We start from the raw sequence: 14,991 nt of genomic DNA on the forward strand, positions 1-14,991 counted from the left end.
ACTGTAGACCTATCGGTCTGCGCAGCGCGGAATGAACTCCATCATGCCATGCACTAAACTTCCTGAACTCGTTTATATTTGAATGTTACACAACACCACCCTCATGTGTTCAGTATTGTGAATGGCATCAATAGGAATCGCATGGATGCCACTAAAAGTTAAATACTTCCTCATCGTCACATACGCGTTAAAACTGTCACAACCACATATGAGCGTGTGCGCAAAGTGAGTGAGCGAGTGAGAGAGAGAGATAGAGAGAGAGATACTGGCAGACTGAAAAAGCAAATTTGTTTCCTGTATTACAACTTAGTTCCTTAACAGTTGTTTTACAGGGCGACAGCCGGTAAAGCTTTCTCAAAACTCTCGTAAAATGCAAGCGATCAAATGTGTTGTTGTCGGAGATGGGTGAGTAGCGAAATACATTTCTTAAACATTTTTTAGCAGATATAACTGTTTGTCATAATTTTATGTTAAGGTTAGGCTATTGTTTGTTTACGGTGGGTTGTTTGTTTTTGTTGTTTAGCTTTTTTAAATGTATCGTCTGATAGTTTACTAACGTTAGTTGTATCTACTTAGGCTGGTTAGTTTTAGTTTCCTCCTTTTTAATGTTAATGTCACGTGAGACTTTTTACATGAGTTCATAGCCTGAGGTACAGGTTGAACTAATATGAACTGCCTCTTTTATTTCCTATATTGGGTTTAAAGAAGTTATTGGTAATAGTCTGTTTTTAATTTCTTAACACTGGCTTTAAACGGGTTTAGTAATTGAACCATCATTCCATTTGTGTTTGGCAAAAAAAAAAAAAAAAAAACATGACAGGGATGTGCATCATTTGACTGACAGACATATTGTGGGTTGCACAGTTATGTAGAGGCTTTCTCTTCACATGCAAGGTACACAACAGAACACAGGAAGTTTAGTGCATGGCAACTGATTTTCATCGAGAAAGGAAAAAGCAGTCGCACATGGCTCATGTTTCTTTGCAGGAAGTTTTTACACTGCAAGCTTTTTTTATGACTGACAATAGAATGATGAGAATGTTACATTATCACATCTCTCAAACAATGTAACCCATCATTATGCTGTAAACACATTTCTTTTTAGAAAACCAAATATTATTTCCGTAAAGCATTCTTCATATCGAAGCAAAGAATACAGATAGATTTTTATCCGATTCTTGGCCTGCAGTTGATACACTTTGCAATTCAAACTTGGCTAAATACATCAAGTTGGCGTTGTTTATTTTCTTCCTAATCTTTAAGGCCTGTGTAACTATGTACACTGATAAACAGTTTTGGGGCATCTCTAGACCATATGCTAATTTTCAAGCAGTGATGATTCAAGATGGAGGATAAGATGACTTTCATGTTGAAACATGTGAGTCTGAAACACTTCAATGTCAAAGACTGTTTTTAGAAAGTGGGAGGGGGGTTTTCAAAGGAGTACATGTATGTGTATATAGATAGATAGATAGACAGATAGATAGACAGATAAATAGACCGATAGATAGATATCTTATATCAAGTGCTTTATATAATGCTGTGACACACAGACTAAACGAAAGCAATGCTGAAGCACATAAATTATACACTTTTAAAAATGCTGGGTTATTTCCAACCCAGCGTTAGGTCAAAAAGGGAAGAACCCAGCGATTGGGTTAAATTAATGAGGAAATTGTTTATATTTGACTCAACAATGTTTTAAAACAACCCAGCACAGGTTAAATTTCAACCCAACGTGTTCTTTCCTTATTGATCTATTGCTGCGTGTAGTAGGATCAGAATCAGAGTGATACAGTACCATATTGCTACAGTTGTTAGGTGTGTAGGCTTAAAGTGATAATGTATAACTGTTGAAATAATACATAGGTAAGTTTTAATTCATGATTACGTATACTTCGGTAATATCTAATGTAGCAATTAAGAGACAGCAGTGTAGAATAGGGGAGGATGGTTGCTGTTTCTTTGAGGATATCCTGTTTAAACCCTGTGCACAGTTCTCCATTTTGAAGCTCTTAACTTCCTCTAGTACAATTCTGATGCTGCAACTTAGCTGCTTAGGTTCCTCATAGTTGTGAGGTCAACATAAGAAACACATTTTTTTTAGCTTAATGGATTGAGAATGCATTTGTATGTCCGTTTATGTGTGCATGACCACTATAACATTCTAATTTCTTTGTTTTATATGGTGCTTTGACTTTTTTATCGATTGTGGTTGATTTTTTTCAGATTTGCTTTGTCTTCCGGGTGGACATTTTCTACCCTACTGGCACTTTCGTGTTTCATTTTCTGTGTTGACTGTCTCATGCTCTCTGGCAGCTAGCAGCCCCTCTAAAGTGGAAGTGATGGCTTAGTTTCACTGGTGGCTTGATACTGTATGATCAGCCCAGATGTGTAACATAAAGTAGTACATACATTGTCTTAAAATTGACCGCATCACAGGGGACATTCGATGTAACTAAAAAATAAAGTTTAAGCTACCCATGGAGCATTTTCAAAGACACACTTCAAAAAGAGGCTTGCTGTCGATCTTTCAGGCAGACGCGCCCTACTTCCTGTCATCCTGTCACACAATGCCAGGCCCCATACTGAGCCCTCTTTCGCTCTTTTCTCCCTGCATTTATCTTTCTCTCTGTATCTGATTTACAAACACAACTTCAAAGAGCTTCAGAGAGCACCCCTTAACAGTCATCTCCCACTGTTTTCTTATTAAGATTTTAGTGCACTGCCTCAAGTGAGTACTGAAATTTGTGGATACAATTTATTTGAGTATTCTTGGTTATATAAGGCATTTCTTATTTCTCTAGCAGCTTCAGTGACCGAGTTTGGTTACTGTAATTTGGTTACTTTCAGTATTTACTCTTTGGAAAAAAATGCATTACAGTAATTTACACAGAAGTTTCTTTGACTCTTTATAAATGAAGGGAACTGTACTCTTTCCCAATAAAGTTTTTTTTTAGTTTTAGTTTAGCTATGCCTTAGTTATAATGCACAACTGTGAGCCTCTAACCAGAGCCCAGCCCTTGAGTCAAGTACACACAGGTCTGTAGGACTTTCAAGTGGTGTGTGTTTGTTGATGTGTGTGCTCGTGTATTTTTTAGTGACTTCATGAATGTGAATGCATATTATAAGGGGCAACAGAAACAACAGGGGTGCGAGGAGGAAACCTAGTTATGATGTGACTGAACGTGCGTTGCCTGGGGTATGTGATTTTGGCCTTGCTCTTAAGTACTGGAGCAGCAGCGTGATGCAAGAGAATTGTAGCCACAGGCTCCTGAATCCCAGCATTCCACATTTTCATAGCCTGCATGCTGCAGCATGCAATCCACTGGAATCCAACATTCCTACAGTACGCTCCACTTTCAGCCTGTTCATATGTGTTTGCTAAGTGACATCTTTTCGTATTACATGTCATCCCTTCATTTTTAATTTTAAACTTCCCACGTTTTTATCAGGCTCTTTTGTGTTTATGTTTAGTCATTTTAGTTTAATGGCAATAATAAGGTTAATGATGATAAGGTTATTAGTCAGTGATTGAAATGCCTTATTCTTACAAACAGTGTTGCCAGGTTTGTGGTTTTCCCGCACAATTGGGCTATTTTGAAAATACAGTTGCAGGAAACATTTCGGAGCCACAGGTTGCGTTTTAGTTTTATAATGTGCCGTGGCTTTTTTTCCTCATGTGAACTAATCCCATAAAGAATACCTGTCAACCCAAGGACCGCTGCATTTTGCTCTTATTTTCAAGTCAGAAACAAGAAATGACCTTACGTGAGGAGTTACATTTATACTGAGAGGATATTTACAGACCACACTGTAAAAAAATTCAGTAGAAATTACAATGTTATTGCAGCTGGGTTGCCGGTAATTTACCGTAGATTTACATTTATGTTATTTACTGGCAATAAATTTTAAATATTAACAAGTCTTTATCTTTACAGAATAAAACTATACAATAACAGCCTCATGCAAAGCATTCTGGGAACCAGAAATCATCATCAACCTTTTTCAGTTTTTTGCTTCAGATTTTGTTTCCCAGAATGTTTTGCTTGATTCTGTTTTTTTAGTTTTACTCTGTAAAGACAAAGACTTGTAAATGTTTAATGTTCATTTAACTTTGAACAAAATGTTGCCAGTAAAAAACATCAATTTAAATCTACGGTAAGTTACCGGCAAACCAGCTGCAATTTCTACGGAATTTTTTTACAGTGCATGTAAACCCATTTTTGTATGATCTTTAGTTAAATAAAAAAAAAATTAAATACAGAGATAGTATGTTACAAGGGCAGTGTTCATATACTGTCTCAAAATGTTCTTAAGATAATCTTAAAAAGTACTAAAGTAGAATTCTTTTGTTTAGAGAACAGAATAGTACATAAAAAATAGACCACTCTTAAGTGCATTAAGACAATTTTTCATCTGGAAAGTACATTAAAAGCAATAGTAAGAGTTTATTTTATAGCCTTTTGTTGTAATCCCGCAGATTTCAAAATGTAAAAATTGTGCTCGTTTTCATTCCTTTTGGGCGGGTTTTAAGTTGTCATTGGACTGGAAATTTTTCTTGGACCTGGCAACCCTGCTTAAAAATGTCACTTTAGTCAGTATTTACAAATTTAACTGTCTTCCACCGCAAAACCCTTTAAAGGCAGGGTGCATGATCTCAGAATGCCAGTGTTGACATTTGAAATCACCTAAACAAACACGCCCCTACCCTAATAGAATCTGGACCTTCTTTTGATAGACCCGCCCCACACATACACAACTAGGGATGGGCATTCGATTAAATTTTTTTAGTCGATCGTCGGGAGAATTAACGATCGACTATCGATTAATCATTAATATTTTTATCATAAAAAATAGTTATTTAACTTTTATAATTCAAAAATGTTGAATACAAAAATACAGTGCGTTTTCCTCCATGAGACCTTTATTAAAAGATCAACTTGTGGCAAACAGTTAAACTACATTTAGTTAGACAAACGAAAGATATATGCGCTTGAATATGCGGAGCTCTAAAGCAGCGGAACCTGCAGCTGCGAGCCGCATTCTTAAACAGAGACTTCATTTGTTTCAAAAAATCATGACCTCTTCATGATTATTTTTTTTAAATCAAAATGGAAGGTCACAGATAACGGAGTATGGTGTCAAATATTGCACCCTGGTGGTAAAATGTTGAATTTCTGCCACACAGTGAAATTCATTTAACTGCTTCAAGACACATGCTATGCTAGGCAATGCAACCTGCATTAGATAAAAAAAAGTATTCGATTAATCAATAACAAATTAACGTCATCGACTAAATTCTTAACGATCAATTATCGATCGTCGATTAATCATGCCCATCCCTATACACAACCCAAGCAACAATGTCGGTTAGTAGGCACACCCCTTACTGCTGATTGGCTTCAAGTGTGTTTTGGTAGTTTGCCCAACTTCCTTTTTCAAAGTGTTTTTCAAAAATCATGCACCCCGCCTTTAAGTGCATGCTCTTCTTTTTCAAAAACTTCCACAATGGCAAGACAAAGTTTGCAAACTGTTGAAAAATCTGTAAAAACACTGTTGCAACATCACTAAGAATGCAACTAGAAACATTGAAAATGATGAAAGTCAGAACTCAAAAGGTAAAAATGAAGAAACTGAACCAAAAATTACGGAGTAGCTTGTATTCAGGTCCAGGTACTGACAAGGGACGCAAGTTTGAATGTCTTCTATGCACTTGAGGACTTTGCTAGAAAAATCTTTTAATGGATTCTGCCAACAGAGCGATATTTCTGAATGGCCTGAGGCCGTGGCAGATTTAAAGCGAAAGTAATTGACAAACAACATATAATACCTCCCGAGAGCATACAGTTTATATTGTTATCTAATTTTATAGTTTAGCGGCTTATGAGCTCTTTATATTATTCTTCATATTATTTTATTATTAGCTCTTCATATTATTTTCCCCTAAGAGATCTCTAATAATATCCTCATGATGCTTTTGTACAAAAAGACATGAAAACTGAATACATGTTCAGTTGACACAATTCAAAGACAATTGTTAGGACAAAAGTGGATAGAGAATGGCTTTCCCTCCTTTCATGTATAAAATTACTCTGTGGTCGGGTTTTAAACAGTACGATTGAGAGTACAATTCCTTGTTTTTGAAAAAAAAAACATGCAAACGCCACTAGAATGTTCTTTGTATTTGAAAACAAAATGGGTGGATTTACAATGAGAGTACAGTACACCAGTTTTCCTCTTGTTAGATTGTTACACAACCCTTTGAAGTCATTTTAGCTGAATGTATTTTATTTAATGACATTTATGTTTTTTTGTTTGCATATTTCAGAGCTGTGGGAAAGACCTGTCTTCTCATCAGCTACACTACTAATGCATTCCCTGGGGAGTACATTCCCACAGTGTGAGTACTAGTGCATAAATGGGAAAGTGATTGTTTTTTAATGTTGTTCATGCACCTGACACTCACGAGCTTACTTTCCCTTAGGTTTGATAACTACTCGGCAAATGTAATGGTGGACAGCAAACCAGTGAACCTGGGACTCTGGGATACAGCTGGACAGGAAGACTATGACAGATTGCGGCCACTGTCTTACCCACAGACGGTACGCTGTCACATGCACACAAGTTTCTGGAAAAACATGAGCACAAGTAAAGATCTTTTGATGTTGTGTTTTGTAGGATGTGTTTCTCATCTGTTTCTCCCTGGTGAGCCCAGCATCTTTTGAAAACGTCAGAGCCAAGGTGAGTCCGCATGCTTGGTTTAGTGTAGATATTTATGGAATTCGAATGGAATCACACAAACATTTAGTGAAAGGTCCGACTAATTTGCATGTGTTGTCACCAAACACTTGCTCTTCATTGCACTAGACACTAGATGCCACTATGCATTAATCCTTGATCATGCCTTTCACAGAAGCAAAAGTTAAAATTTACAAAAGAAAACTGCTCATAAAGAGAACACGATGATAGCATCAGTCAATATAAAATGCTTTGGCCTTGCTAGCATTCAGACACTCACAAACTGAGTTCCATCGCTGGCATTCAGTCATTTTAAAAGAGAAAGTAATCGCATCCAGCCAAGTCAACTGCTTCATTCCATACATTCATTTAAACTAGAATCTATTTAGAAAGTTATTTATGTACCTCACACCCACAAAACCCCCTAAGGGAGTATACAGCACTAAAGATGCTAGCAGCTTTGGTGACCTTGGCCTGTTCTCCATTAAGTGCAAGTGTATGCTGTAGATGCCAGAAAGATACACCACTTAGTGTCCTGGTACAATTACCATGTTTACACTGTTACTGTTTCACCCTGACACAAAGCATTTTAAGGGGTAATCCTAAAAGCAAAGACTGTTTTAAAAGTCAAACTGACTGTTTTCGTTGAGTATAGTGCTGTTAAAAATGAATCAATTCAATGAACTATGAAAAGATATTTGTTAAATGTGCTACTTTGTGCAAGAATACAAAATGGTGTAGAACAATTCAGGTATAGATTGATGACCTTAGATGCTTTTTACACCTGGAATTAAGATGCGTTTCGGTCGATCAGATCACAAGTGGATGACTCTAAATACAGGTGTTAACCAGGCGTTAAACGTTTTTAGCTTGTCCACTTTCGACCACATTCAAAGGTAGTCGAAATGCATTCAATCAGATTGCTTTAGTGGTGTAGACGCTCATGTGGTCAAATGTGTTCGAACAGCCACCAAAGACCGCCTACTCCATGCCTATTGTACAATGTATTGAGCACAATGTTTTTCCATTGGACATGACTTCTAGCATGAACCCACAGTGTTCAGCGCGATCTTTAGGCTTCCATTGATACAAATGAAGCAGCTGCTCTCCGCTTCTTTCAACAAATTTATTTCAACAATTGCTCTGAAATATCAGAGAAAGCTCTTGCATATACATGTACACAATGTTGTGAAACATGTTTACTAAAAACACAAGCAATCCATCTCCAAAACTTGATGCATAGCCTACGATGCAATACATTCAAGATGCATATAAAGCAGCTACCTATGCAATACAATGCGATGCATCTCATTATGGGGCTATTTACACTTGGTATTAAGATGTGTTTTCATCGATCGGATCACAAGTGGACGAGAGAGACACATTATGTTTACACCTGGTATTTAAATCTGTCTCTCTTGTCCACTTTCGACCACTTTTGTCATGAATACTGTGAGGGGGAGGTCTGTCAAGATGGTGGGCGAGTCTCTCTGCTGTCATTCAAACCTGAGCATCAGTAATTATGAGTTTATATGGACGCAAACTAATATTATGTTGGAGTCCACTGCTTGTTTAGCAAGTAATCATGCTGCACAGAGTTTTGTACGTGTGTATGTAAGAGCTTTCTCTGAGTTTTCAGCGCAATTGATGAAATAGGATCGCGCAACTTTCACACGCTTTCAAAACGAAACTACGGAGATCCTCCGCTTTGGTTTTATCAATGAAAGGCTAAAAATAGCGCTGTTCACCGTATGTTCACGCCAGAAGTAAAAAAAAAAACGTATAACTTGTGTTTAATACCTCAGATTAGATAAATGGGCGGAGAGAAGGCGGTCGCGTGTGGCTGTTCGAACACATTCAACCACATATGCGTTCCGCAACTCCAAAGCGATCCGATCGAAAGTGGTTTCGACTACCTCTGGATGTGGTTGAAAGTGGCTGAAAGTGAACGAGCTCAAAACGTTTTGAACACCGTTTACACCTGGCATTAACGTTGTCTACTTGTGATCCGACCGATGAAAACGCATGTTAATGCCAAGTGTAAACAGCCTCTATGAAGCACTGCGGTCCAATTCTGATTCGGTTCAACGCGATGTCATTCATTTAAGTATGATGCAATGAAATAATATGATGCTATGCAATTTAATATGGTACAGATTTCTGATTAATGCAATTATCTAATCAACCAATCACGTGGCAGTTGCGTCAATGCATTTAGGGGTGTGGTCCTGGTCAAGACAATCACTTGAACTCCAGGAGATGTCAGAATGGGAAAGAAAGGTGATTTAAGCAATTTTGAGCGTGACATGGTTGTTGGTGCCAAACGGGTCTGAGTATTTCACAATCTGCTCAGTTACTGGGATTTTCACGCACAACCATTTCTAGGGTTTACAAAGAATGGTATGAAAAGGGAAAATCTGCCTTGTTGATGCTAGAGGTCAGAGAGCATGGGCTGACTGATTCAAGCTGATAGAAAGCGTACAGTGGATACAATGGAAACAAATTAATCAAGGTTAACAAAATACAAGTGGAGACAATTAAGGCAAAGCTACAATGACAGAAGTACAGCAGAATTAAAAACTGACTACAACAGGAACATGATCATTATACAAAATGCAGGTTTACGAAATAAAAGACAGAGTGAAGTACAAAACCACAAAGACACATGGCAGGGGTGTGATCTTGGTTAGTTTTTACGATCTACAGCCACTGCTTAAATTCTAACAATAAATGTTAGAAAGTCTGCAAGAATGTTAAAAAAAAAGAAAAATTGAAATCAAATATAATATTTAGTTTCTACAGAGAAGATGTCCCTGACTTGTGCAAGAAAATAGGCACCATTCACTCTGAAAAGACTGTTGAGAATCAGGGTCTGTCTTTACGTCAAAGTACTGATAATAATGCAAAGGTAGAGCAGCTGTGATACGATTGGTTCACAACCTTGGTTTCAGTGGAAACAAAGTTCGCCTTGGTTGTCAGGGAACTCATTTTTATTCCTCAGATAAACCGTGTTGTCAACTGTAAGTCTAGCTATGTAAATAAATGAAATATTTATAATATATAATACTATGGATAATACTAAGATAAGCTGGGTAATATAAAGTTGCATTATTAAGAGCACAAGACAAAGAGAACAGACAAAAACAAAAAGAGATTCAAAATGATACAAGGAATTTTAAGACTTAGCCTACACAGGTTTTTTTTATTAATAATAAAGATGAGAAACAAAGGCGGAAAATGAAATAAAAGTTCCCTTTCTCCACATTGTTGTTTTTATGCTAGACCTTATCAAGGCTCATGCAGCACATTTAAGAGATGGAATGAAAAGCAAATTGTTTTTGATATCAACAATTCCAAAAACCTTTGAGGCTTAATCCATGCCAATTTACAATATCCACTCTCAATCAAAGACCTTCAGAAGCTTTTTCTACCCTCCCGGTCTTTTTCTTCATTATTTGTACAGTATATTTCCAAGTAGTAACCATGGTAACCCCATGCAAATGTAGCCTTGATAGATTGTGTGAGGTTGAAGAGACAAATTAAAATCTATTTAAAGATAGATTGGGGGAAAGGGGGTGCAGGAGGGCTGTGGGAAGTCACATGGCCCTTGCGAACAACATCTACGCTCTAGAAGCAATCACCTGTCATGAAGAAGTTAAGTGCACAGAGATCATTTCTCATTACCGGAGCGGGTTGATAGTATGCGAAAATGGGCTGCTGCGATAATGGTTTGCTTTGACTGCAATAAAAAGTGATGCTCAGAAATCTGCATTGCGCCCCACCCACATGCCTATCAGAAAGGCTCATAAATGCCACTGGAGACATGCTGATCTCTTATGAAGGCCACCATTTTGTGTCTGTCAGCTCTTTTGAAGTCTCTTATTAATAAGCTTGATGAGGGAAATCGAAAATGTCTTTCGTTTCATACAAAAGGACGATCCCAGATCTGATTTACTGAAGGTAAGCTACTGAAAATAGCTCAGTAGATCAGACGTGGGATCATCAAGGAACAGATGAATAATAAGTACTCATTTTAGAACCTGAGTCACAGGCTGCCTTTGTCTTGTGGAGATATTAGTTTGTTTCTCTTTTTCTTTAATGATCTTCTGTGTAGCTCATGGTAAACATTGTTGCTAATTTCGTCAACATATGACGGGATGATTAGCTCAGTGTTGGCTATATTAAAGTTTGTACGTCTTAGGATGGCGAGGCTTAGAAATGCTTTCGTGGTATAGCTGTGCCAATATACCACTGAAGGTCTGCTCTAATGTGAATCCAATGACTGCTTTGTATATGAAAACAATGGCGTTTTTGAGTGTCAGATTAAAGAACACATTCAGAGGCCAAACCTTGAAGTGTCCTTGTAGTGTATGCCGCAAGTTTTCATAAAGCATCTCTATGTGATTGTCTGGGCAATAAGCACTTTAGAAACCATTTTCTGCAGCATTTTTCAGATTGTCTACACACATTCTGAGATACCTTTGACTTTGTAAACACTTTAACAATTCAGTCACTGCTTTTCTGAAAAAAAATCATGCTAATTTAAAGGCCTTGGCACATCCGAAGCGACGGACATTTAGCTCCAAAGCGTGAACATGTACAGCATTTACGCATTCTGCCAATTACAGTGAGTTTCACACTCAAGCCTGGTTTTGTGAACATAGGCATAATGTGAAGAACGTGAATGAGCAAAATTGCCAAAATGCATCTATAATAAACACTGAGTGAACATCAATATTATTTGCAGGAGATAAAAGTAAAAAACAAATGTGTCTTAAGCATGCAGAGATGTTCTCAATAAATATGCACTCTCTTGAGATTATATACGTTCTAAAATAAACAAGATTATGCACAGTCTGTGTTGTCAGTTTTATGCAAAAAATGGCTATAACTTGGTGCACTGTCAGAAAAAAAATATCCCCAGATGCCACCCTTTCAAAAAGTACACCTTTACACCTAAAGAGGACATATTAGTACCCCAGAGGTACATATTGGTATCAAAGAGTGCATATTAGCACCACAGAGGTATTGTATACATATCTTTATATAAATGGTACATATTAGGACCTTTTAAAGGGCACTGCCTGATTGACAGCTTGGGACCATTTTCTGACATTTCTGAGTGTGCTAAAGTAAATGTATGCATGGGAATGTTAGGACACAACATTGTTAGGAAGGCAGGACACTACAGTGGATATAAAATAAGAACTGTGCGTTTATACTTGCAATGCAATTGCTGTCTAATAGAAAACCTTTAAAACAGGTTTGTATGAACCACTATAACCTTTCTTGGTTGTCTGCTTTGCTCCCTCTAGTGGTACCCAGAGGTGAGGCACCACTGCCCTTCTACTCCAATTATTCTGGTTGGCACCAAGCTCGATCTGAGGGACGAGAAGGAAACCATTGAAAAGCTAAAGGAGAAAAAGCTGGCACCAATCACTTACCCACAGGGTCTTGCATTGGCCAAAGAAATAGGTGAGATGGTGTAACATATATATTTATATACTTGAGGCATCAGCAACAAAAATAACCCCAGTCTTAAATAGTTCGCAAAAAGATTAAACTGCAGATATAGAGTAGAACGAGTTATCATTAGTGAAATAATGCTTGGGAAACAAGACATACAACACTGTTTACTGTGCCGTTTCTTTGTAGTATATAATTACCAGGTAGTCTCTGAATACACAAAATCCAATGCAGTACATATCAGGCTACGGTCTTAGATGCAAATGCAAAAGGTTCCCAGTGTAATTTATACCAGCATTTGGGAGAACACATGGGCTGGTCCTCCTACATGCTCAGATTTGACAGATTTGTGCACACCTAATACACCCAGACATCTGGTAGCAAGTATCCCACTCACAGTGTCTGTGTTAATGTAGCGCCGCTTCAGTGTGCCTGACAACGATGCATATAAATATATCCTCTGTTGATATATAATGAAAATGAAAACTCACTACGTTAGTTTTGAAAGTAGAAGCTAATTTATGCTTGTTTTCTCAAATTTTCCTTTCTAAAGAATAAAAATGGGATGTGTTTGTCTGAAAACAGATTCAGTAAAATACCTGGAGTGTTCTGCTCTTACTCAGAGAGGTTTGAAGACAGTGTTTGATGAAGCCATACGTGCTGTGCTCTGCCCACAACCCACCAAGGTCAAGAAGAAGGGATGTCTGCTGCTCTAAGTATACACGGTACATGGTGCGTGAGTTTGTGTGTGTGATGTTTCAAAGTTTTTTTCTCCTGAGACTGGCAAAGTTAGAGAAAGTGCACGCATAAAATTTCAGATGCCCCCACAATTACAGAGAACAGCTTTTGTAGTTTTGCTACTTTGCAATTGTCGCGACTTACAGGCGCGTTTCAGGTGGAAGTTAAAGACGATAATTTCGATTCATGTCCCCTTTTTTTATAAAGAGGATGTGCGGGGATGCCAAAAGTAGAACGAGCACTGACCTTTCGTTCTTTCTGCCTTCAGATTCATCACTGTAAAAGAGGTACCAAAGGAATCCAGTGGTTTTCTCCGACAACCAAACATGGGATCAAAAAGAAGTGTTGGTGGAACTTCATTAAATTGATAAAGCCTTTCTTTTCTTTGTAGCTGAATACATGCCTTGAATCCACCACGTTTATACCATTGAAATAATATTAAGTGTAAAAAGGAGAAAATATTTAATCAAATATAGTATTGTTTAATATTGTGATTGATGTAGTTTTCGATGGGAGCTGTTTGTAGTGGTCTTGTGTAAAAGATCGCATTTTTCTCTTTCCATTCTATTTTCTCAAGATATGAAATGTAATGTTCGTTGCTACACCAAAAAAGCACAAGTTCTTGTTACGCAGAGTTGAACTCGGGGAGGATATTTTAGACCTGTGAATCACATTCACATTTAATACATGCATAGTTATTTTTAAGAAATGGCAAAAAATAAAGAGTACAACCCTTACACATCTGAATGGCTGCATTATTTTAACCCAGTTATTGTGCCTGACAAACACTATATGGTTACCATTATCTGTGTTTTGCCTATCGCCAGCTAAACTACATATTTTTATTTGGATAGCTTCTCTCGTTACTTCTTACATTGCTGAAAATGTTACAGTGTCAATTTTAAGTCATCTTTTGTCAGGATGAGACATTATCTATACCCTTGCCTCTACTGTTAGCAGCGTGGACTTCATGATATAACAACATGCCAGACGTTGACTTCAATAGAACTGCGATGAGCGCACATCAAAGTGTTGCCATTTACTGCAAGTCTTGATGTGCGCCCTCCTTCATGTCTGGTTCCGCATTATCTGCGATCTTGTCATTTGTAGAGTACCGGTAGTACATTCTATAAAATGTTTTGATAGCTACTTTATCAACTGGTTTACTTCAAGTGAATTTATTTAAAGTGCCCCTATTTTCCATTAAATGACTTTACATTTCTTTTGCTGTGCAAGTGTGTGTTCATGTTAATGATCTGCAAAGTTACAAATCCTAAAGTATACGATGACGCAAGTTATCGTCTCCAACTGAAATCTCTTTTTTTGGACTACAATGAACACAAGGATAGGCAACAGTCCAGCCTGTCAGCGTGGACTCGATGCAGATTATCAAAATTCCGCCCGCTTCCAACATACAATTTGTAAGTAGCCTATGTTTTCATATTTAGTAATTATGTTTCAAACGCAAGTTAAGTAGCGCTTAATGTTTGTCATTTCTACACTCTTCAATTCAATTCAATTCAATTTTATTTATATAGCGCTTTTCGCAAAAGTCAATTGTTTCAAAGCAGCTTTACATAAATAGAAGCAGTGAAAAGCACAGAAAACGACAGATAGCACAACAGAATACATGGTAGCATGAGCAGTTAAATTTGCTGCGGCTATGACTCAATATTATAATTGCACGTATTACTAAAGCAACGTATAGAAGAGGAAGCTAGGTAAAGCCCAAAAAGGCTGCCTCCGAATGTGTTAAAATAACACATCGTGTGTCTAGTTAATATTAACACATTGTTTTATGTTAAACTATTTAACACATTATGTGTTATTTTAAGCCATTATGTGTTGTTTCGTGTTGATTTTTAGTTCATATAAATAAAAGGTACAACACAAGATATGTTAAAACAACACAAAGTGTTGTTCCAAAAATAACACAGATATGTGTTAAGTTAAGGACAACACACTACGTTCATTTTCCAGCTCCCCTAGAGTTAAACATTTGATTTTTACCACTTTGGAATCCATTCAGCCGATCTCCGGGTCTGG

General features: G+C 37.4%; 1 protein-coding gene across 1 annotated transcript; it reads left to right on the forward strand.

Annotated features, from left to right (window-relative positions):
• Window positions 1-213: 213 nt before the first annotated feature.
• rac2 (Rac family small GTPase 2) lies at window positions 214-13,682 on the forward strand. Its single transcript, XM_065278669.2, has 7 exons — window positions 214-405; window positions 6,332-6,403; window positions 6,488-6,605; window positions 6,682-6,744; window positions 12,057-12,216; window positions 12,793-12,939; window positions 13,214-13,682. The coding sequence occupies exons 1-6, from the start codon at window positions 371-373 to the stop codon at window positions 12,921-12,923; spliced, it is 579 nt and encodes a 192-aa protein (XP_065134741.1). The 5' UTR covers window positions 214-370; the 3' UTR covers window positions 12,924-12,939; window positions 13,214-13,682.
• Window positions 13,683-14,991: the final 1,309 nt, after the last annotated feature.

This window comes from Paramisgurnus dabryanus, chromosome 3, assembly GCF_030506205.2.
Source record: "Paramisgurnus dabryanus chromosome 3, PD_genome_1.1, whole genome shotgun sequence".
NCBI classification, from domain to species: Eukaryota; Metazoa; Chordata; class Actinopteri; order Cypriniformes; family Cobitidae; genus Paramisgurnus; species Paramisgurnus dabryanus.